The 25,643-nt window shown below is 39.2% G+C and overlaps 2 protein-coding genes across 2 annotated transcripts in view; both read left to right on the forward strand.

Moving 5' to 3' along the window:
• limd2 (LIM domain containing 2) overlaps window positions 1–6,775 on the forward strand; it is a 33,097-nt gene extending 26,322 nt beyond the window's left edge. The window contains exons 2-4 of the mRNA XM_036590224.1: window positions 2,040–2,084; window positions 3,928–4,064; window positions 6,412–6,775. Coding sequence (XP_036446117.1) covers window positions 2,040–2,084; window positions 3,928–4,064; window positions 6,412–6,571 — 342 coding nt within the window. The 3' untranslated portion in view covers window positions 6,572–6,775. The remainder of the gene's footprint in view (window positions 1–2,039; window positions 2,085–3,927; window positions 4,065–6,411) is intronic.
• A 6,652-nt stretch (window positions 6,776–13,427) lies between these two features.
• Window positions 13,428–25,643, forward strand: part of map3k3 (mitogen-activated protein kinase kinase kinase 3) — a 32,617-nt gene continuing 20,401 nt past the window's right edge. The window contains exons 1-2 of the mRNA XM_036589683.1: window positions 13,428–14,487; window positions 16,774–17,178. The gene's annotated coding sequence lies outside the window, so the exon portion shown is untranslated. The remainder of the gene's footprint in view (window positions 14,488–16,773; window positions 17,179–25,643) is intronic.

Here is a 25,643-nt window from a genome sequence, read left to right on the forward strand (position 1 = left end):
GTGTGTGTGTGTGTGTGTGTGTGTGTGTGTGTGCGCGAGTAAGCTGAAAATGGATGCTTGTTCCCACGTCATGAGTTTGTGGAGCCAGATGGAGGCAACAGGAGGGGGGAAGACAAAAAAAGGAAGGAGGGATAAAGAGGATGAAGGAGTGTTTGAATAGAGTGATTAAGACTTAGGTTTCTAGATTAAATATGGTAAAAAGTGTTTGTCAGTACAGAGTAAGTTCAGACGCAATTCATAATGCAACGCAACTGCAAGCTGCGTTCTGAGCAGGGTGCTGTAGAGAGAGACCAGCATGGCCAAGCTGTCCTGTACCGCCAACTAGAGCCAGTTTAAGGGAAGCCTGGTCACTTCCTCTTTCTTCCATTGTACAAAAAATGCTAAATGGCACCTGCAAGCAAGTCCTTAATGAATGGAGGTGAAGGGAGCAAAACTAAAATTAAAAAATTAAACATATTTCTAGCCACTTACTTGGAAACTTCCTTGATGCATTTCATTTGGAAAAAGCAAATTTATTAGTATCAGTAGTTTTTTCTACAGCAAACAGGTTTGGGGCCGTAGGACGCTAACATTACAGCTACACTCTTTAAAAAAGATGGTTCTTTAAGGGTTCTTTAGTTAAGTTCTATAAAGAACCACAAACACTTAAAGAACCCTTTGCATGATTACAGAGTTTTTGCATTATGGAAGGGATGCCAGAATGTGCTGTAGATTGTTCTGTATAGAACCTTTTTAAAATTGGTTCTATATAGTACCCAAGCTTGTAACAATAGAAGAATCCTTTGGGTGCTATATAGAACCCTTTTCAAACCATCTACAGCACGTTCTCCACCAATCTGAGGACCCATTTCATGATACAACTCTTTAATCATGCAGAGGGTTCTTTGAGAGTTTGTGGAACCTTTTTCTTTACTAAAGAAACCTTGAAGAACCATCTTTGAGTGTACTGAATGCTGATTGGTTGACATTACTACTACTTTGTTTTGGAATCGCTTGGGAGCACCTGTAGTGTCTGACATACCATTTATCTTTCGATTCTCCTTCTCTGCCACCAGCAGGCTTTTGCCCGGTCAGTTGCCATGACAGGCCGGCAGTTTGACGAGTCTTGAATAAGAGTTGAAAAAAACATCTTGGGATTTTTAACTGACTGGGACTTCAGGCTAAAATCCTTTTGCTTTGAGTGACCCTATATCTTATAAAATTCTGTTTATTTTATTAAAATAAATGACCGAACATTCCACTTTATTACTACCAAAACAATCATAATACTAATGAAATTCTTACTGGATGTTTCGTTGGGTGACAGTTTTAGCTCATTTTAAGCTGAACCCAAAATGCCAGCTCATGACTAACAAACACAGCTTTGAACAGCTGTACACACACAAAATCATAATATTTTATTCATTAAAACACACAAAACGTTTACTTAATTGCAGAAAATAGGTGCTTCAGTAGTGACAATTCTTAATGTTCCACACTGATTTTCAGACTTTCGGACACATTTACTTAAAAACAATGGGATCTAACTGCTCACCCTTTGGCCGTGAGGGACTTGGATGCAGTCTCACTTCCTGTTTTAAAATGTTTTGGTGTGGCTAAAATAATTTTTCAATTTCAGTTCAGGAAATCAGTAATATCTTAAAGTACATATTATTTTCACAAGTGTAAATTTAGGGTTGGGGTTTTGGACAGATGATACCATATGAGTGATGATTTTGTACATATTCAGTGTATTACTGTCTCAATTAATGTCTTGGGTTTAAATAGATCCGAACATAATCCTTGTAAATGTCTACTGTCTGAATACTTAGTAGGTGTGTTGGCCACTGTGTAGAGGATGGTGTGTGTGGAGAGCAAAGGAATGGTGTGGAGATGGATGGAGAGAAAGAAATTAAAGCATTGGTGTGTTTGTGTGAGATATAGCCAATGACTATAGGTGTATTATAGGATGGTATTCTTATGGTAACCTGTCAGATTGCGTTGTCGAGGTAACAAGGCCGTTTTCCTCCCAGTTGATTCTCTTTCTTGTTTGTTTCCAGGACAACAGAAACAACTCAGATGAAAAGCCCGTTCAGCGCTCCAAGGTATGTCTGTGTTTTAATTTCTTCTCACGATCCGTACTTTTTCCATCAGTCCATCCGTATCTATTAAAGGTGTAATGATTACATATGGAGAAATCTGACTTAATATATTAAAATCCATAACAGTATCGCCAGTGTGCCCCTTGCTCTCTTCTGAGGGTCTCTCATTTATGATCTTTTCCTGGTCAACAATCAAAACTAGGTATCTGAGTACTTGAGAATAAAGCAGGCATGGAGGGGGAGGGGCTTATTTTATGCATGCATGCATTGTGTGGTTTATTTTGTTTGAGGACAGCGCTGTGCAAAATGAGGACAGTGCTGTGCAAAATGTAAATCAGAAAACAAAATGCAATGATGTGCAAATCATTTAAACCCTATATTTCATTGAACATAGTACAAAGACAACATATCAAATGTTGAAACTGTGAAATTTTATTGTTTTTTGAAAAATGTGGTTAGTTGGCAACAGGTCAATAACATGACTGGGTACAAAAGGAGCATCCCAGAGAGTCTTTCAGAAGTAAAGATGAGGAGAGGTTCACCACTCTGTCTAAGACTGCACGATCAAATAGTACAACAATTCAAGAATAATGTTTCTCAATGTAAAATATCAAAGAACTTTTGCTTTTCAACATCTACGGTACATAATAACATTAAAAGATTCAGAGAATCCAGAACAATCTCTGTATGCAAGGGACAAGGCCAAAAACCAGTATTTGCTGGCCGTGATCTTTGGGCTCTCAGGCAGCACTGCATTAAAAACAGACATGATTCTCTAGTGAAAATCACTGCATGGGCTCAGACATTTCTGAAAAACACTGTCTGTGAACACAGTTCGTCTCTGCATCCACAAATGCAAGTTAAAACTCTAAAACGCAAAGAAAAAACCTTATATAACCAGGATCCAAAAATGCTGCCACCTTCTCTGGGCCGGAAAACATTTAAAATAGACTGGGGGGAAGTGGAAAAGTGTCCTGTGGTCTGACAAATAAACATTGTAAATTCTTTTTGGAAATCATGGACACTGTGTCCTCCAGACCACTCAGCTTGTAAATATACAGGCCCCGACATGTTAGCATAACAGAAATTTGAGAAAATGAAATAAAATTACTGAATATCATGTTGTCCATGTTAAGACACATCAACAACATTATACACAATATGATCAAATAGAGGACAGTCACCATGTGCGCCTTTAGGACCGCATGTAGAAAAAGGTTATTTTGGGGCCGTAAGTTGTTCCACTGCATCAGTGTGGGTTTTGACCCACAATGCCGCGGCCGCACCCTTATCTGAACTCATGTGAATCATTATACTCCACGTTACAATGAACCATTATGTAAATATGAATCAAACATCAATGTTACCCCTCTTTAACATTTTATATGACAGGTTTTAATGGATGTATGAACACAATCATGAATTTATGACAAAAACACACAAAATGCACATTTGAATGAAACCTGTCTGTAAGACAGTTACAAAATGTGTTATGCCACTAGTGATTTTGTGCACATAGTGCAAACATTAACATATGACCACAAGGCATGTGTTTTTACTGTAACGAAAAATTTGATATCATATTTGAATGTTGAATTTTGTGCATCTTTACACTTTTAATATCTATTACTTTCAGTCTTTTTGTGTCTCTTGTCTTTCTTCATCCTCCTCCTCTTCTCCAGAGCTTCTGAACCCATTAAATTGTTAAGGGTCTGAAAATCGATAGTTTAACAAGCATTAACTTACCTGCCCTTGAATTACTTACAGGGGTTGACTTGAATTATTGATGATGTGAACAAAACGGTTCAACAGTATCGTGTCTGGTCTCTGTGTGTCTGTTCTGCAGTCATTCAGTTTTAAGACGCAGAATGAAACCTGTGCATCCTGTGAGAAGACTGTGTATCCAATGGAGAGACTGGTAGCCAACAACCTTATTTTCCATGCATCATGCTTCTGCTGCAAGCACTGCAACACCAAACTCAGGTTAGATGAAGACACGTTTCATCACAGAAACACAACGCTGACATATTCTACCCTGCTCTCAAACACGCCGAGCACAAATGTTAGCATTTCTTCCATAGTCTTCTGTCAGACTTTGGCAGAGTGTTTTCACAGTGAATACCCAGGACATTGGCGGGATACTTTTACTGATGTTGTCCGTGCTTTAAAAGGTAGCCCTTAAAAGGATGCACACGTTCGTACTTGCCATGAAAATCCTGGTAAACAGGAGGTGCGTTCTCAGCGTGAATAGCCAACAGCTTATTAATTTCTGCATCAGGTACAAAAATACACCCTGTGACCTTTTTCCTCTTATAAAAACTAAAACTCGAGGGTAAAAACACAAGCTTTTCTGACCATGCTGCGTCGTTTTTGCACGTTTTCACTCTCAAAACTAAACTCAAAAAAACTCAAGTGTAACAGTCGATAGATTATTGAAACGCATAATCGATTATTCGAATTATGAATTACTAAATTACCAAATATTATGTAGCTATCAGCTTTTAGATGTAGCTTGAGGTTGTTTTATGCAGTTGCTACCTAACAGTGAAGACAGTAAAGATGAATACCTTTTTCAAAAGTTCACTGTTTTAATGAACTATAAATAAAACTTTAAAATCTTTTTTTCTGACAAAATTGAAAACCTAGGATGTGCAAAGTAGCAGCAATAAAATTAAACGAAACTAAATCAGTTTTTCCTCAATCACACCAACAGGTTCTCTGTGCTTGACCAACCACACGGCCTTATCTACATATACATCACACAATCCTGAGTGTGGATCGCTGCGTTCCCTCCATTGTACAATCCTGTCCAACTTTCTGAGTGCAATATTCTTAAAGTAGTGTAATTTTGGACAGTATCTTTTTCAGAACTGCTGTTCTGTAATGGTACTGAATGCAGTCCAACAGCGATGCTGACCACCCCAAAATGGTGGCGCCGTTGACGCACCTGGCTGGACCCAAGGTGGCGTCTGTGTGTATATCTATGAGCAACCATAAACATGAGGCGCGATCAAATTCGGCAAACAGTACCGAACGTTTGTGGCAAACTTGTTAAATGTGAACAATTTGGTGTAAACCTTCCATTTCAACAGACGTGTTTCCTCTTCAGATGCTCCAGCATGGAGAATGTGCTCCTATGCCAGCTGAGGCCAGCTTCACAAATAGCACAACTGACAACCTTTTTTTGGAGTTAAGCATGAAATGCTCCCACACATTTTGATTGTGAGGCTGCCATCGTGCTTTGGTTAACTCTCCAGTAAGTGGTACTGTCAAAACATTCCTAGTTAGCGCGAGAAACACTCATGGCCATCTAATCGACTATTAAGTTATTTAATTTGGTCGTCGATTTTTGTCGACTAAGTCAATTAATCGATGCACCCCTAATCTAGATGTAGCTCAGATCTCTGCTGTAATCTCCTGTGGTTTTTCCCCCAGTAATGTATCAAATTCTGTTCACACAAATCCTTATGGTAATTTCATGAATATTGTACCGGGTCTCTTGCAGGGAAACTGCCTGGTCAAATTTACCAGGATTTTGTCTGCGGTTTGCGCTCATATGTAACCCTTTTCCTTTACTGATTACCCATGAATTCCCAGGTAAAAGTTGTGGTGAAATGTTTCGGTCATTGTGAAGTCACTGAGTAATTTGATGTGAAATAGTTAATTGCAGAGGAATTTGCTGACTTGGATTTATTTGCAATTCTAAGTTGATATATATATATTTTTTTTTTGATTAATTATGGAGGAATTTTGGAAATCTGTGGGATTCCACAGGTTTTTGGCCAAATTGCACAGTTTGTTGAATTTTGAAGTGAACACAAAGTCTGCAGCAAACAAATTTTTAAAAAGCAGCATTTTCTGCAAATGTTATACGAAGTTACTTCACATTTAAATCACTTAAAAATGAGAAAAAAAAGATATTTGAGCTATGTGCAAAAGTTTGTACGCCCATCCTGTTGTAAGGTCTCAGAACTTAACTCTCGAGGCTGTATTTGACTTGTTAAGACTGGTTAGGCAGGTCAAGAATCATCATATGGAATTCTTTCTGTTCGTTTTTTTTGTTCTACTGTGCAGCGTTGCTTGCGCAAACATGATCTGTGGAAGAGTCAGCGCAAGGACTTTTAAAGGAGTTTACCCTAACTATGTTAAATTCAGCATATTAAACAGTAAATGTGCATTAAAATGTGCTAAGTGTGCTTTCTGTAGAGAACATGTTAACTCATTTTCAATTAGAAAATCAACCAAGCATGTCATTTGATCAGGAGCAACCAAACTTCTGCACGCAACTGTACATAGAGTGGCCGTTCTGACCCTTGTCTCCTGTCTGCAGCCTGGGCACCTATGCAGCGCTTCAGGGCGAGTTCTACTGCAAGCCTCACTTCCAGCAGCTCTTCAAGAGCAAAGGGAACTACGACGAGGGCTTCGGCCGCAAGCAGCACAAGGAGCTGTGGGCTTCCAAAGACGCGGAGAGCATCACCAAAACGGCCTAACGTCCCCCTGTCGTCAGCGCTGTCCGTCTATAGCCCATACTCATGACCCTTTGTACAACCTGCCTGCCCTGCTAGACACACACACATTCAAATTTTCATTACTCACTCTTTCATGCACAAACCACAAACATGACAGGGCAGGCACCTCCCTCTAGATTTTTAAAAATATTTCAGCTATTTTTTTGTCACTTTGATTTTATTTAGCGTTAGAATATGTTTTTATTTTTTTATGTCTTTGTGGTTTTTATCCACAGCTATTGATTAGCTCTCTGTGACCAAAAGCTCACCCTCATTTAGACCAGGGGCGATTGTTATTATTTTTTTTTATTGTTATTTTTATTTAGTTGTTCCTGTTTCACTTGCTGTTAGGCACGTGAGAGGCCCTTCCTTCAAAGAAAGTCATAGATTGTGCACTCAGGTAGAGGCTCTGGGCTGTCACGTGATATTTCTTCAGTCTTTTACAACCAGAATGAGTTTAGCTCCAGATTTATTTTTCAAAAAAAACAAACAAACAAAACATGAACCGCAGGGCCTGGGTTGAAATGGGAAGATTTAAGTGTCTGTCTTTTTGTTTTGTTAGCAGGGTATTTCTCTGAAACTACAGGGTACATGGTACTGTCTCTCAAAACATTCTCTGTTTTTCCATCTTTCTTCACTCCTTTCCTCTGTATCTTTTCTGTTGACAGCTCAGAGAGGTTTAAAAGCATCGCGAAAGTCTTAAAGGATCCTCTCTGTGGAATCATATCAGTCCGTTCACAATAGCACTTGCTGTCAGCGTTTTTGGAGCAGTTTTCTCTTCCATTTCTTTCAGTGTGGTGTGTTTTAAGAAGCTGGCTGCAATGATGTTTTAATATTTGAGCCCAGAGGTCGGTAGGCCATCTTTACTATTTATTCCAGGGTCAGTTGTGGTTGACGCACAAAGGTGGGCATCTGTTTTAACATTTTTAAGCATTTCTCTCTGCTGCCCCCTGGTGTTCTGGCAGGCAATCTGTCTCTTGCCCTGTTTTTAATGCTCTTCTTTTTTTACTGAATGGTTGTTTGGTCATCTGACTGAAATGTGTCTCAACTGCATGTCCCTTAAGCTCTTGGTCTTTTCTTTTGTTGCTTTTCTGAAGCTCCATTTGTGCAAAATCAGTACAGGAACAAAGTTGATGCATATTTGAATGTACTGTAGTGTCCAGATTGTCCTTATATACTTGCATGGGACCAATGTTGCTCAAAAGAGAGGCCTCGAAATAGTCACAGGGAATTAATTTGGTCTCGCAGGAGCCCGACATCGCAGTGTCACGCCATCTCCAATCCCCCCCCTCCAAAACCACTTCCTGTTGTCACACGTCGTTACGCCCGCTTCCTGTGAGCTGCTCTGTTTCTGTCTGTGTGAACAGGGCTCAGTTGGGCCCTTAGCCATTAGCTCAGGAATAAGAACGAGCCGTAATGCTCAGGCTGTGTGGTGTTCTCACTCATTTTAACCTCTGTCCTGCAAGACTGCTGTCCTTTAGCGTTGGTCCACTCTACTTTTCTCAGTGGGTACTATACAGTATGGCAAGCTGTTGTAGCTTTTAATCCAAAGTAAAAAAAAAATGTTAATACTAGTCAGTGAATGAAATGTGATGTGCAAAATTATTTTTCCGTAGTTCTCACCGATAGGAAATCATTGCTTTTCTCAATTCCCTTTAATCCCAGGATGGGGAACTGAGGGCCGGGGATCAGCTTCAGTGGAACGGCTTTCATTTTCACTACTGAGGTTTAAATGTTAATATATGATAACTGAGTGAAATTTAGTTCGCAATAATGACATTTTAAATATTACATATATCTAGTTGATTTAAAGAGAAGTGCTGCTGATTTTTCATGTTTTCTGCATACTTTAATCATTCAGATGGTATAGTGTTTCTTTACAGTGGTGGTGATGGGAACCAGGGGTCACAGTGTCTACAGCACAAATATAGCCATTCATTTACTATCCAAAACCACTAGTGAACCTACACGTGTCTGCTGAGTGATTATATGTAATGCTGATGATGGTGAAATAGTGCTGAGGTTTTCTCTGGGGACTATTTTGGTTCATAACACACTGCATGTGCCATGAATGGATTAAAAACTGTCTCCGGCGTCGGGCACAAAATTTCCTGTATAAATATTACCTTTCTGTGATGGAGCCTTTAGATGCATTAAACTCTTCAGATGTCTGGTTCCTGTCACCACCAGTGTGAACAATTTGTTCTGAAGTTTCTCTAGAACTGAGCACAACAAAACCACTCTGAATGACTTTGTTTACATCTCAACCATTTAATTATGCAGAAATTTTGAAAGATCTTGAAATTCCCCTCCAAATTTTAAAATGTAGTTCTTACATATAACAATTAAACATTGTTTTTGTACTTGTAAGATTTCAGTCTGCATAGAATTGGTCATGAATCACTAGTGAGAAATAAAACTCTTACATGCTAAAATGTAATTCCAGTTGTAAAAGCTAAATTTTGACATTTAGAATTTGATTTTTGCATGTCAGATTTCATGTTTTTTCTTGTAATAACATTCAAAATAAATTTCTGCTTTCACAAACGATGGATTAAAAGCTAAAGCTGCCTTCCATAGTTTGCTGTGAGTGTAAATCTGTGATGTACTTGCTGTCGCTGTCAGTCTGGCCAAGTATCCAAGCCTGTGACGAGTTCATGGATGCAACTATGATATCGCAAGTCCTGTAACTTTGTTTTTAGTCATTTTAATCATTTTAAATGCCTCATTGGTTTAATAATATGGCCGTTCCATTCTGTAGTGTGCAGTGCAGCATGTTTTGCAATATATTATCTTCAGAACTGATGTCTTTAGTGCTGAAGTGGCTGAAATGGGGAAGCCGAATGCACATTCAGGGGCATTGGGGCACCAGTTTGTGATTAGATTAGAGCTCCATCTGGTGGTAGGAGAAGGTACACAATGAACTTTCAGGAACAAGAGTGAAGCTTTGACTTTCAGTTGCTGTACACGTTTTGTCTCACTGTCAGTGTTTGCCCACTCAGAGTTCAGTGAATTTCTCAACTTTAGATGTACTTTGAAAGCCATTTCAAAGATGGAACTAATGTCTTTTTTTTTTTCTTTTTTTTTCTTTCTTTTTCTTAAATGCCACAGAAGCCCTTTTTGTCTTACATGTTGTTTAAGATTACTGTGAATTTGAAAAATGCGCTGTGAGGTTTAGAATTTACAGAAGCTCCTAATATGAGCCAGAACAATATTTTCTTACTAAGCCTTCATTTGAAAATTCTTTAATAATAATAATAATAATAATGATGATAATAATAATGATGATGATAATAATAACGATGCGTATCCATTTCAAGTCCTTGAACGAGAGACTGCACAGTTTGGGTTTACTTTTTACCCAATAACCTCTTGACTTCTGCTTCTTAGACTGTTCAGATTTATATCTGCATCTTTTTTCCTCCCCTGAATTTAATGTTTTGGTCTATCTGCTCACTTTGATTTGAGAACACAGCGTGTTTTTTCCGCAGGCACAAATCACTGTGTTTACATGGACGCTCAGATGTGCGGGCCGAGGTACCAAACTGCACCATATCATAGTGTCAGGTTTTTTTTTTGTGAACAAAGAACAGAATTGAGGGAAAAAAAAAGGTACAAACGTGTCGTCTTTCACTTGAACGTAGTTGTGATGCGTCTGTATGTGGATGTTCAGTAGCTGTGTGGATTATTTAAGGTAGGACTGAAAAGCTGTTTATTTTTAAATGTCAGTCAGTTTGGGCTGAGTGAGCGGAGAGAGATGTGTGAGTGTTTAAACCAAGTGGATTATTCTCTGTCAAAACTTGATCAGTGGAGTGAATCTGGTGGCCTTAAAACAGCAGGACGTTTTGGCTTTTTAAGGTGGCGCTTTATTTTTACTCTTTCTTTCGTTTTTAATCTGTTTCTTTGAGCTCCCCTCCTCAGCAGCAACTCTGAGAACCAAAATGTGATACTCGTCTCTTCCTTTGTTGTTTTGTTTTTTTCCTCTCTCTCTCTCTCTCTCTCCCCCCTCCCGTGGTCTTGTGTGTTCACTTTCTTCCTTTTTTTATTTTTCATTTTTGTACACGCTTTTGGAGAAAAGAAATAAAGAACTTGCTGGTGTTGATTTGTTCATGTGATCTTTTAACAGCATTAAAGGGCTCATATCACTGCTGTCGGAACAGAAGCTCGTATCTCCGTTTTTGTCGTTTTTCAGTTTTTGACATAATTTGAAAACACCTGTTGCTCTTTACATTGTGTGTAAATTTCAAGACGAATGGACCAAAAGAAACAGCCTAAAATGACTTGGAAAAACATCTGGTTCCATTGACTTACATTAAAAGTGAAGGATATTTTTCCTTCTCCTGTAAAGTTCTTATTTTAGAGATACAAGGTTTTGTTTTGAATGAATTGTTTTTATGACGTCACAAAATTAAATGCATTTTCTTGTATCTGCCTATTCAGCTTACGGCAGTTTAGCTCCACCCATTCATGCTGAAGTTATGAGTGTCTCAGCCTGGTCTGCTTTTTAAGGCACAATACAGGGCAGCCAAACAGAACAGAGTAGATGAGAAATGTATTATTGGCCCTTTAAATCCAGTTTCTGACACTTGTTTTAATACTAACCCTGGTCAGTTGGTGTTCCCCATACACACTTTGGTTTGTCACTGTTTTGTGCAGGGATGGATTACTGACCAGGGCCAGTAGGGCCTCTGACCACAAGGCCTGAGGCAGCTCAAAAGCTGGGGGCAGTCCACTGCAGACGCAGAACCCAGATGAATAAATAGCACTTGAATATGTAATGGCTAAATAAAGGAAACAAAAGGTCCCTCAGCCTATAGGCTGCATCTATATTTGAAATTACTGAAAGCCCAGATAACACCAAAAAAGGGCAGGCCATTAATAGGCTACTGCAAAATCAGGATTATTCTAAGCACACGTAAACAAACTCAAGCTACTCAGTAAAGTTATTTGTCAGATGTTTTATTTTGCATTGTTTTTGGTGGTGTTGACCGAGTGTGAGAGTAGGAGGTCCCTCATGAGCCCATGATCTGTCCCTGACTCCATGTAGTATTTTGTCTAAGATTTTTCAGGGAAAAAAAAAGTTCAGAAAAAGACATATGAAGTATGTTTAAAGGGGAATTCCACCAAATTTTCAAAAATGTCTGCATAAATCAGAGGTTTTAAATTCAGTGGGTTCTGAGTTTGAAATGTGCTAACTTACAACTTGCGCTTTCTTTACAGTGGTGGTGATAGGAACCAGGGGTCATGACACCTACAGTGCCAGAACCAGTGAACCTTCATGTGTGTCCTGAGTTTTTATATCTAGTGTCAATGATGGTAAATTAGTGGCCATTTTGACTTACGATGCCCTGAATGTAAAAAAAACAAAAACCTCACAAATCACAAATAAAGCTTAGACCACATTTCACATCAAACCAGTAACTTTGTTTACGTTGTTTTTGAAAAATGGACAGAATTGCCCTTTAATTGGCCAGGTCCAGAATTCTGTTCCTCACAGTAAATGAAAAACATCAATAATAGGCCTTGGCAATGCAATAAGCCTGGGAATTCAAAGAAGTTTGTTCATTTAAGCATGATTAAACAATGTTTCACTTATTCTGTGGTCAGAAGGAAACCTGGATGATTCAGAACACTTCTTGTCTGTTGGTGCATTAATTATGCTTGACCGGTGAGGGGCGCTGTGCACTTTTCAATTAAGTGTCAGAACGTAGGCCTACCAAATCCTGCCTGACCTCTGGTTACTTCAAAAATAAATACATAAACAAATAAACAACAAAACTAACAGCTTAAACGGCGCCAGATGCAAACAATTAAACAGACTAGGAGAAAAGCCTGGTTCCATTGACTTACATTAGAAGTAAAGTATGTTTTTTCCTTCTCCTGTAAAGTTACCATTTTCGAGATACGAGGTTTTGTTTCCAACAGCAGTGATATCATGGAAAACCAAATCTTCCTCACTTTTTAAATTGAAGTATTTAGTGTAGTATGTAAACACACTACCCTCCAGTCAGTACTGTCCATATATGGAAACTAAACAGCAAAACAGCTATATTTTGGAAAATCTGCATGGATGTGCTATAGATGGTTATATATAGCACCCAAAAGGGGTTCTTCTATTATTATAATGTCAAGCCTCAATTTAAGATATAGAACTAAAAATAAAAAAAGATATTTACAGTACATTTTCCATCAATCTGAAGAGCGATTTCATGATGCCAAGAACCGTTTACGCATGAAATGGCTTTATATTGATCCAGACTGGACGTAAAACAAACCTTGCACTTGCCAACATTTACTCATGGTGGTGTCAATTTACTGTCCATTATAAATCGATTTAGTCATAGAGACATTACTACTGTGTACATTGCTCATTTATCTATAAGTAAATAAAGCAGATGAATACTAGTAGGTTTACTTTGTGAGGTGGAAGGTGTTATGTGTTTATGATAATACAAACAAAAAACGACAAAAAAACCAAAGCAGATAAAAAAGATATCCTCAAGCTTGAGCTGCGTGCGCCGTTTACGTACAGTAAACACTAGTGATGAGAAGCTTGATTCAGTTTAGGGAACCGATTCTTGCAAACAGTCCGTTACAACGAATCGAACGTCAGATTTAACGATTTAGTGATTCACGAGTCGAGTCAACTTTCCCATTTACCGATCTCTGAGCGAATGGCTGGGACGCAGATTTAACAAACTTCAGTGACGTTACGTTTGAACGTGTTTTTTATTCTGGTTATATTTTGTGACATTATAATTTCACTCTTTGGAGGTCTTCAGCCAACCATTCGATTCATTTGAAACTTGTGCACCGGATCGGTCAAAAGAACCGGTTCGTTAACGAGTCGAACATAGGTAGTAACGACATTAGTGCTACTTAAGATGCATGAAATGGATGTTAGTGGAGAGTATGCGGTGTCAATCTGCCTAATGCCGACTACTAAACGCACTGGACAACTCTAATGTACATTTTCGTCGGGATTTTCTTTAAACTTTTCTGTCGTTTTTTGAAGGAAGCAAACATTTGGGTTCCGGTGACGAATCGCTCTTTTTCTGTCAGGAAACTCGCAGCGTTAAAGATTCAGTTTCAGGCTTTGGTGCCTTAAAAACACGTAATATTCGCGGGCCTTAAGGTTAAAATAGTTGTTTTTGTGCAACAGAAGGTTGTGTAGCCTGAGAAAGACGCATTTTGTGTTGCTTTTCTGAGTTTTTTGCCGTGTAAAGCCACCGCCACACAGCAACGGAAAGGAGATTTGGCTAATCGAGCTTCAACTAACATTAGCCGTTGGATGCGGCTACGTGGGTTAACTCATTTTGTCAAAAAACAACGAAAAGGTGGACGTTTTCCGGTCATTTATTCCTTTTTAGCACTTATAAAGACTTAAGCTATTTTTGCACCTGCATACGAGCAAAGTTATCATCATTTATCACCCAAAAATAACAGTTATAGAGCTTCTAGTCGCGATGTGTTAAGTTTTCCGTAACGGTTTTTTTGTTGTTGACGTTACTTCGTCAGCCTACAGGATCGGAGCTAACGGACTTTTCTCTGTGTAACTGAGGAAAAAGAGGACAGAATTCCTGCTGAAGTGAACTGGCCCTAACGGACGGAGCAAGGGAGCAAAAATCTGCAAACTTAGCAGGAAAAGAAGCCATCAGACTCACGGAAATCGCTTCGTCTCCCTTTCCCTCCCCTCCTCTCTAACTGAGGTTCAGTTTCAAATGGATTTTTACACAAAAGCTGCAGCATCAGCCGTTGGCTTCGTGATTCATTGCTGATTCCTGTTTACTACATGCGGGATGTAACGGCATGCCTTCTGCTATCAACACTTTTCTGCACAATATACAGTTTGAAAGTTGAAGAGTGAGAGATTTAGCAGCAGCGGACCTAAATGTGAGGTATGTAGTTAACTTTGCTGACATTACTTGACGTCTTGTTTTTCGTTTTCTGCAAATAAAACAACTTTTGTCAAAAATGGAGACCCTGTATTGGTGCCCCTGGTCTCCTTTAGCTAACTACAGTCCGTCTGGGACAGCTGTTTTACGAGGCTGAAGCCAGCTTGTTGTTCGAATTTTCCCGTTCCACCTTAAACGGTGCAGCAGGTATAGGCGCTACAATGTACCTGCTGCACCATTTAAGGTGGAACGGGAAAATTCGAACAAGCTGGCTTCAGCTTCGCGCTGTTTTCAGAGGTGTGAACAGACGTTTAAACTCACACTTGGGAAGAACTGATGAAATAATGACTCAAGTAAAAGTACATTTGCAAAAGAAAAAAGTAGAAGTACAAAACTACCAGGTAAAAAAAGTACTGAGTAACTTCTAAACTGCAGTGGAGCTTCTTAGTAGGTCCAGCATCTGTCAGCACAGGAACTGAAGCTCTGCTGTTCTTCTTTTTGAGATGCTTTTGGCGTAGAATAAAATGAAAAATCTCACAAGTTTGAGATGTGAGCAGTCACCAAGCAGTGCAGGAGCTGAACCAACAGATCAGCATGAAATCAAACACAGTAAATGTTAGTTATTAAAAGTGGTTTTCCCACAAGGCGATAGGTGTCATGTTTCTGAGGGCTCTCTATCACACCTATTCTGGTTCTGCCCTGTGATACATGATTGTTGGGTTAAAGTTTTCCAGTGTTTTTCAAAAATGTTCAAGAAAGATATCTCTCCTGATCTCAGCAATTTTCGGATGCTCAGACACAATCACTTCCTTTCCCGATACACAACATCAGGCTTTGCCATAATCATAGCTAAAAAGCTGTTCTTTTGATGTGGAAAGCACCAGATGCACAATGCTTCAACAGATGGTTAAAAGAGATGTTTGTATGATACAAATGGAACATCTGCTGTATCGTATATCAAAATCACAAAAATATTTTTTGGGTCACATGGGGATCCTTCATGGATTCTTTGAAGGAGGCTTAGATTGGTGCCAGCCCTCGTCTGACCCTGCAATTACTGAATATTTCTTTTTCAACACTTCTGGACTGTAGACAAACTGCTCTCCATTTTTTAATGTATTTATTTATTCCTATCTGTCCACTCATGATTTCTTTGTTGCTTTAAACATCTTATGTTTAAAATCTTGAAAATAAAATATTTATAATGTAATCGAGTAAAAAGATCCCTTTCCTCACAGATGTACTTGAATAGAAATTAAAAGTATTGTCATTTGAAAATGTTCAGGAAAGTGGAAGTAAATCAGAATTGCACTAGAATACATGTAACTGAAGTTGAAAGGCTTGTGGAAAATATCTAATTGTGATTTTTGTGAGCAGTATTGTGATTGTGATTGTTTTTCTTGAAATTAAGCCTCAGGCCTTTTTTTGCCAAGAGGACTGGCGTATCCATTTTTTTCAGGCCTGAGTTTTGAGCAGTGGATGTAGTGTGCCAGACTGCAAGACTGCAAGTTTACAGGCTCTATTTTATTAGGTCACAATTCTCAACTTAAAATTGTTAAAACAACTGTGATGTGAAAATTGCACTCTTTTATATTCATCTTTGAGCCATGAAGATAACTGAGTAGGTGGAGCTAGTTATTACCCACCTCTGGCTTCTTGGTTTTCAGGAGGACACAAATTTGAATCCTGTAATCATCCAGTGAGAGAAGCAGGATGCACAACAGTTTACCTACCTAGATGCTGAAACATAAAAATAGTCATGGAAATCCCATAAAGGGTTTTTTGACTTAGTAGCGACATAAGTATGGGATGTATAGGGAACAGAATCCCAGGAAAATGAAGTTAAAAAAGGTAGGAAGGCCTGAGATAGACAGGGCTGTTACAGTATATCTGTGTTGTGATTTGATGCAGTTTTCGGTTTTGATTTGATTTGATTGAAAATTTGATTTCAGTATTTTATGGGGTAAAAATGTCTTTAAGCAAGAGCTCTAATTATGCACTAAACATATTGGACTATCCCAGACAAAAATGGTGATCTTATCCATCAGTTAAGTTAACTGAGCTATAAACAGTATAAAAACAGATGCACCTATATGCTAGTTTTGATCATTGACTGTGAATTCTATGAAAGACAGTAAATGAGAGACAAGAGTGAGGGTGATAGTGTTAAATTTCCATTTTTCCACTATGTCAACTGTTTACATTTTTCTGATTTTCAATGCTCTAATATTGCTACACCCTTAGAAACAGATGCTCTTTCGGTAATAATTCGTTTATTTTTGTTTTCAGTTTGTGCACAGCTACAATGAGAAGACGACGGCGGCTTCCGTGCTTCATCAAAGTGCTGGACCTAGCGCGTGTAGCTGGAGAAGCTTCCTTTACTGTCACATCATGAAATGACAGTGGGCCTCTAGGAAAGACCACAACTGTCCACTTCTGCTTTCTTTTTTTGGACTTAATCTCTCTCCATGGTGGTGCGGGACGCTTTGGGCCTAAGTGGCTGCCCCCAGGGGCCCAAGCCCCGGGCAGCATTTTAGCGATGGCCCAGTCGCTTTGCCTACTTTACTCCAGGTGCAGAGAAGCTGGATTTCTGGGGACAGCATTGCTGAACTAAGGCAGTTTCCAGTTCTTGATACTTTTTTTGAGAAGCTCAAGGCAAAAAGCCAAGGAGGGAACACTGCACTGCCAATTCAGGTGAGCAAGTTATATAAATGGCAGCGTCCAAATCAACTTCAGGTCTCTCTCATGTTGCCCTCAGAGCAGAGAGCTCCTTCACTACAGCCAGAGGTGGCCAGAGGAGCCTACAGCTAAAATCAAATAAATATTTTGTTACTTCAGTAAAAGATTGACCCAACTAGCAGTAAAAATATCTACCAAATCCAGCTTGAGTTTAAAATACAGCCCAGAAACTCCTCCGTTACTAAAGAGCTGTAAGGTCATAACAAAGCTGCATACCGTGCTGAGGACATTATCAGGTAAAACTAGTCAAACTCTAGTCATCGCTAACTTTGAATGAGATACACAGATATGATTCTGATTTAATGTCCTTTGGTCTCCTTGTCGAATAGAAATGAACACATGCACATAGTGCTTAATACGTTTCTGTATAACATGTTTGGACAGGTTGTCGTTCTGATCGACGGGAGAACTGAAGTAACTCAACAAAGACTCAAGCAGAACTAAAGCTGAGATGAACTTCTCAGGTCCAAAAACTATTCAAATACTGAGTTTTCTGTGTTCTTGATGGAAATTCTTAGTACATTTAGTATCTATTACCATATGAACTGAGGTTGCTAGGAGCTACTTTTCCTTTTACGTTTTGCTAAAGTGAAATACTAAAGTGCCAAAGTGAGAGGCGTGAGCAACAGGAGCTGAACCAACAGCACAGTGAAATCATCCCCCAAAAAAGGAATTAGGAACTAAATGTCAAGACCTAAAATGGATCTGACACTTACGTAACAGTATTAACATTTACAATACTCCGAAAAGTACAAATCCATCACTCCGTCATTTCCATATTTTAGCCTACTTCGCAGGATGTCCGGTAGCTTCTACTAAACACAACACAAATATGGTTACATAAACTTGTATGCTGGCCTTGTATGGTTTTTATTGTGCTTAGTCAATCGAATGACTAGTGTTGTAATAAAAAAGGGAAATGAACGACTGGTCTGAAGTGCAGGATGCTTTAAATAGTGTAGCTACTAGCATCGTTAGATTACGTGTCCATGTATGTATGTTTGTCAGATTTAACCCACATTAACATACATTGCTGCTGGTATTTTGAGAACACCCATGAGAATGACTCTGTTCTGCTATCGCATTCACCCTGCTGCATTGCCCTAGTGCGAACCTCTTAGTATCCACTGTCAGCAGGTGTGTTTATGGTTCAATTTCTTAACAGGACCATTAGACTTGTACCACAGCTGGACCGCACACAAGCAGATGCTTATCTGTGCTGGAGGGGAAAAATGCTGCAGTGCTAAAAAACATGCTGTTTCTTTGGCGATTTTTAGCTTGGTCAATCGGTGTGCTCTGATGGGAGTGCAAGAACAGTGTAGTTGCTGACACAAGAATCAAAGGAACTCAAAGACGAAACCGCACCAGTGGTTGAAGTTTTTAAGATAGACATTATGTTGATAAGGTTGGCAGTAGGTTGATAACACCAACACCACTACTACTAGTAATAATGATGATCATAATAATGATTGTACAGTTGTACAACACTTTTCTCGAACTAAGCTAACTTTAGGTTAAGGCTCACAGTAGTCAAAACACAACATAGGGAGGACAGTATTAGTGGAAAGTAAATAACAGGTGTAACTAGGGCTGAACGATTTGGGGGGAAAATATCTAATTGCATTTTTTCTGACTAATATTGCAACTATGATTTGAATTGTGATTATTTTCTATAAATTAAGGTTCAGGCCTGCTTTTTTGGCCAGAATATCCATGTTTTCTGGCTTGAGCCTTGATCCCTGAATGTCGTGTGCAAGACTGCCAGTAAGTTGTGGTTGTGATGTCACACATGAAGGTTTGGTTGCCACTGATTGGTCTAACTTATCTACAGGCAGTTCACAAGTTCTGTGTTATAAGATTAAATTTCCCCACTTAAAACATAACGTTTTTGATAATGTAGACTATAATTTTTAGGAAATTGCAGCTCTTGCAAGTTGTTGCTGTCAGTATAAGAACAATTAATCTTTCAACCCTATGCATAACTGAATTAAAAGACTGCTTTGAGGTTTTGATGGAAAGGCTTGATTTCTGAGCTGGCTCACTGGTGACCCCCATATGCACAAACTGGTCAACACCACACTGAATCAGTTGTGCAAACCAAAGTGAAAGCTCAAGATTGCATCTGCATGTTTGATTGTGCTATTTGCCCCTGCTGGTGTCTATCCCATTTTTTCCAGAATGGATCAGAGTAAGTGCAGGTTATGTTTTTACCTCCTACAGACCCAGCCTGTAGCCCAGTATGGCTTACTGCATAATGTGCCATCTGCTCTGGAGCAGCCTGTAACCTTTTAAAAGAAAAAATAGTCTTTTCCTGTTGTCTAGCAGGACTGTTGACTTGGCCATGTGAACCCTTGAGCTGACAGGAACCTTTTAGTTGAGCTCCTAGAGGGCTTGGGGATCTCCAGCAGGAATTTCTATAAGCCCCAGGCTCTGACTGGACTCTGAACCCCACCATATGTAGCAGGCTTCAGCCCCAGAGCCACAGTTACAGCTGGGAAAAGCAACTCTAGACTAAACACCTGAAAGCGGGAGCAGAACAAGGAGAAATTTGAAATTTGTGAGATTCCAGCTAGTGCGAGGGAGGGAATACAAGCAAAACAGAGCTGTTGCAGCAAAACAGAGACCTACGGATGGTCCACTGAATAAGCCAAATTCCACACATTCCTACAGGACAGTAATTAAGATCAGGAGTGTGAAGGAAGCAGGGGTCAGACAGACTGAAAGAGAAAGTAAGACAGCAAGAAACAGTAGACTGATCAGAAGTTTTTGTTATTCTAAGTCATTTTGAGAGGAATTCACTGTACATTCTGTAAGTTGCTGTAAATTAGTGTGCAGCCATGTTTGTTCACTTTCCAGCTACAAAGGCTGCAGGATATGGCCAAAATACCAATTTCGATATTCTGTTCCAACATAATATATAGTACAGCTTGGAATATATTTATAATACATTAGTCAGTCAGCAGCGTGGCATGGTTAAAGATTGGCCAACGTAACAGTTTTACCCAAAATCGAAAATCGTACTTTTGTTGGATTACATGACCACCTTGATTCATCGAAACACCCACCAAAGCACTGATCATCTTGCTGAGGTAGTTAGACACTTTGCTCAAGTTAGCAAAGTTTATTAACACATCTGTTTGCAATTAAAGGCTTACAAAGTGCTATATTTAGCTTACAAACTGTTTATTACTGAGAAAGTTATGTAAATGGTAGCATCCAGATCAACTTCAGGTCTCTTTCATGTTGCCCTCAGAGCAGAGAGCTGGAGGTGGCTGGAGGACCCTATAACCAAACTCAAGTGAATGTCTTGTTACTTAAGTGAAAATTTGACTCAACTAGCAGTAAAAATGTCTACCAAACTTTAGCTTGAGTTTAAAAAATACGGCTCAGAAACTCCTCCGTTACTAAAGAGCTTTAGAGTCATAACAAAGGTGCATAACGTTCTGAAGACAGTATCAGGTAAAACTAGTCATCGCTAACTCTGAATATGATCTTCAGATATCATCCTGATTTAATGTCTTATGTTCTCTTCATCAAACAGAAATGAACACATGCTCACAGTGCATAATACATTTTTGTTTAACATGTTTGCACAGGTTGTCGTTGTAATCGATGGAGTAATTCAAGTGTGACTCAAGTAGAACTAAAGTTGATATGAACTTAGCAGGTCTGAAAACTGCTCGAATACTGAGTTTTCTGTAACTTTGATACAGAGTGCTTTCAGTATCTATCAGCATAACAACTGAGGTTTGCTAGGAGCTATTTTTCTTGTCTTAGGATCCTTTTGGTAAAGTGAAATGCTAAGGCTCATAAGTGAGAGGTGTGAGCAACAGGAGCTGAACCAACAGAACAGAATGAAATTTTCCCCCAAACAAGGAATTAGGAACCAAATGTGAAGGTCTAAAATGGAACTGATACTTACGTAACAGTATTTTCATTTAAGATACTCAAAGTGCAAATCCGAATCACTCACAGAAGCAATAAGTTTGATCACCTTGCTGAAGTAGCTAGACACTTTGCTCAATTCAGCAATGTTTGCTAACACAAATGTTTGCAAATACCAGCTTACTAAATGCCATATTTAGCTTACAAGCTGTTTACTACTGATTGCAGGGCAGAATTCTCTGCACTGCTACCGGTCTTCATCAAAGCACCGTATTTGGCCCGTTTTTTAGGACGTTATGGGAAATTGCACGTAGTAATATAGCGTAGGGGCTTACATTACGATGGAATATCATTATCCTAAATGAAGAATAGCCTCGTGTTTCCTGTACTGTCTTTAGGTAATAGGTGCACATAGTTACCAATGTCATTTTATTTGTCTTACATTATTTCAATTTAATTGCGCTATTACATCATTAAGCATGTGGTTGACTTGATAAACAAAATGAATCACTTACACATTTGATTTACATTTTGTATCAACAGATCAATGTCAAGTCTGCACCTCCCACTTCGGTCCGTTTGTTTCGATGTCAACAAATGGCAAACATGCAGCCAATACAGTCTTACTTGTGTTCTGTTTTCAATAGCAAATCACTGCAGAAGTTTTTTGTGATCATATGCATCCGTTTGAGGCAGTGATGTACAAGTAGCAGCTTATAGATCCCTTGTCTGTTCTGCTTACACTGGAGCCATTTCTGAAACTGTTGTGAAACAGGTGGTGACCACAGGGAAACTATGCATTGCATGCGTTTCAAGTTGTCCCAGGATTGTCTTGGATTTTTCAGACTATAAAAAACACCAGAAAAGTAATTTGGATTTAATGTTTCAGGATTTAACTTTTAGGTGAATTCCAAAAAGGCAGCATTAATTTCACATGACGTTATGCATGCCATTGCTAGATCAAAGGTCTGAGTGTTTTTTTCCCCTCTGGAAGGAGTGGCAGGGCCAAAAAGAACCAAGTTGCTTATGCGTGTGGCATGTGGTTGGCACAGTGAAGCAAAAATGTGTGGAGGAGAAAATGACAGGGGTCGAGGAAAGAAGCATTGGAGACTGAGGAAGTACTGTAGCCTGTGTTCTACAATAGGACACAGTTTACATCACATAAGTAGCTCGATATTTCCGCTTCTGCTTTACCAATGAAGGCATACTCTCCCTGCTGAGGTTAACTGCGGTGTTCTGTCACCGTTTGTGTGTGTGTGTGATTAGAGGTGGATGTACCTATTTCTGAATAGCCATCTGTGCTATGAACTTAAATAAGCTGCCCAACTGTCAGGATTACCACAGAGCTTTTATACACGCAATGCTATGTGTGTAGATCGATTCAGCTGGTCCACTTGGGTGGCAGTCTAACTTTACTCTGATCTGGTTTCTTTAGTAGTTTAGCTCTTAGAAGCCTGGGATTGTTGCTGTATTGCTGTACTTTTAAAACATATGTACGTAATTATGTAATTACATAAGTTAAAAGCTGTACTTTATTATTATTATTTTTTAGAGTTAATCATGATTAATTTCATTTGTCTTATTTGCTCAAATTTTACCCTAAAGAGAGATTTTTGTTTCATTTCAAAAGCAAGACATTTTGCTGTATGAGTGGACTAAGTGAGCTTCATCAGAATTTTTGTAATTATTGTTGCTCACAATAATTCAGTAACATTATTTTTATTACATGAACGCAGGGTTTACATGTACCAAACATTATTATGTCATTTCCATAGGTTGAACACAGTTTCCCATGTTCATCATCAGTGTCCAGTGAGAGCGACAGAGGCTGCATGTTCCTACAACTCCGTGATTGTAGGCCTTTTGCTCTCATACTGGCATGTTACATCTTGTTTTGAGGGAAGCTGTGCTTTTCCACTTTGCAGTTGCTGTTGTAAGTTTGCTGTAGGCCTGAGCAATTTGGTGATGTTCATCATTATCATGATAAATTACGTCACAATATGCTTTTTCGGGCGTATTGTGGATATCGTCAGTGCTTAAAGTGTACTGCACAAAGCGCACGTTTCATTACAATGAAAGCATCAGTAGGCCTGTTTAATTGACATTGATGAAGCGCAAGATCTAAAATGTTGTACACAAATTATCGTGGTCATAGTTTGAGATACTTTTTTGTCTGTTCCTGTTATCTTGATATTATATTTTTGCCATATCGGCCACAACTAAGCTGCGTTCCAAAGCCTAGGCTGCAGCCGAAGTGGTGCGGGTCCTCGGTAGGACTGTCCTATGAAAACTCCTCCTTGGTAGCCTGTTGGTCACACAAAGGAACAGTCCTAACTAGGCTATGTGTAGATAGAGCTGGGCGATATGGCCAAAAATGTTATCACGATAAACAAAATTCATATCGTTCGATATCGATACATACCGCGATAAATGTCAAATCATTATTTCTTTCAAGTTTTAAGGCTGATTTTTGCTCCTGGGTGGTTAACTGCTGTTTTAAACTATCCTTTATGGTCGGATCATGACAAACACTCGGCCAACAGTGGAACATTTCACAAATCTGTCATGGGAGAAAGTGTCTGCTGAGCTGTTTTTACCAGCTGGAAAAGCATGGGTATTTTATAATAGTCATAATTTAAGAAAGACAACATTATTTTTAGCTGGTGACGAGCGCTCGGCTACCCCGCTACAAATGACATCACAGTATTCAGACACCAGCTAGGCGACTGGATTTCTCTATACTATCGTAGTAGTTTAAGTGGTGAACCGCAAAATATCAACACCAGACAAACAGAGTCCTCCTTTTAGGTACGTTTAAACTGAAAGCGGTGCTTTTGTCTCGTGTTTGATCTACAGTATCATCAATTCTCCATGTTGTGGAGTGACGGAGCGCTGCTTCAAGTTAGCCAGCTGCTAAAAACAGCTAGTCTGGAAAGCTAGCGCTCTCCCGCTCTCCACTGCCTCACAGCTCCTCAGTTTACTTTCGGTTAAATCAGGGCTGTAATTTACATGAACTCACTTCTTTCTTTCACTTTGTTGCTTGTGAATGCACTAATACTAGAATATGACTGTCCGAGAGCTGTAACAGCGCTGTAGTTGTGAGGATTGTGATTTAACGCTGCTAAAGCTGGTTAGGATGTACAGAAAGAGGTGAGTTTGCTGTAGGACAGTATAGTTACACCACTGACCTCGTCACTCACACTCGGTCACAGGAGATCAGATCGCTGGTCGCTCCACTCAAACAGGGAATGTGTAACTCCGCGTTTCAGCCGTTGCTAAAGACTCATCTTACTCGTGGCCCCCTCCCTCTCTAATCATGTAGAAAAACTCGGAAGTGCGCCCTCTCCTGGCGACAGCAGAGTAGTGTCGCTTTCCTTGCAGTAGAAAACGCCACCAAGGCTTTCGCTGAACGTGGAAGTATGAGAGTGGTGTATTATATCGAACATTTATCGAACATGTCGTATCGCTCTATCGAGGAAAAGTTATATCGCGATAATTATCGTTATCGTTTTATCACCAGCCCTATGTGTAGATGTCACCAGAAAGGTCACACCTCTTGAAATTACGGTGTGAAACTGGAGCCAGTTGAATTGTGTTTATGCTATTGTAGCTAATAAGCCAACAAGCGAATGTAGTACGATTAATATACGAAATATTGCCAAATGCTTTAATTAATTGGTTTACACATTATAAGATAATGAAGACGAATTCAGGGAGGTGAACAATTTACATTTTAAAACAAGCTCTGCTCCAACAGCTCCGCGTTCCACCATTTTCGTGGTGCTGTTTTTTTTCCTTCGTGTCATTAGTAGGCAGAGATCTGTGGGTAACTGAAGGCCTGGAAGGATTCATCAGTTGCGTCCTCGAAATCACTCCGAACGTAGGCTGCATTTCTAGACTGTATACGAAGGGTCCTTCACTTTGGAACGGCCTTCTATGATATAGCAGCCAAGAAACACAGCCTACCTCGGCTGCAGGCTAGGCTTTGGAACGCAGCTCTAATTTGCTGCTAGTTGGTTGTTTTTCTGCGAGCACTGTCCAGCATAGTCTGTTGAATTACTGACATTACCACATCAGCAGTTCTTGTAAATGATACTTCAGACTCGATTTGCTTCAGTGATACACAAATCCACAACATTGCTGTAACCGCTGGTTTATTTTCAGAGGTCTGAAGGTTCAAACTAGAAAAAAATGCATTAATCCCATTAAAAAATTTGTGACGTTAATAATTCATAGCATTAACATAATCAATGTGTTAACCTTGACACTGCAAATAATTACGCAATTACTTAGTTATGTGAGGAATTACATTTAAATCGATTTGAATTGTGTATATAAAGGTTCTAGTCTTCACTTTCGAACTTGACATTTTGTTTCAATGTCAAAAAAATGACAAAATATGGTAGAAATGTAAAGGACGGTTTTCCTTTTCGCAAAACAGGACTGTTCACACATTACCGTAAATGATTAACACTCAGTAACATTTACGCTTAACTCAGGCTGTTCTGCATGACTGTAGATGAAACCATTACCTC

The sequence above is a fragment of the Colossoma macropomum genome, unplaced genomic scaffold, assembly GCF_904425465.1.
Source record: "Colossoma macropomum unplaced genomic scaffold, Colossoma_macropomum, whole genome shotgun sequence".
Classification (NCBI taxonomy): Eukaryota; Metazoa; Chordata; class Actinopteri; order Characiformes; family Serrasalmidae; genus Colossoma; species Colossoma macropomum.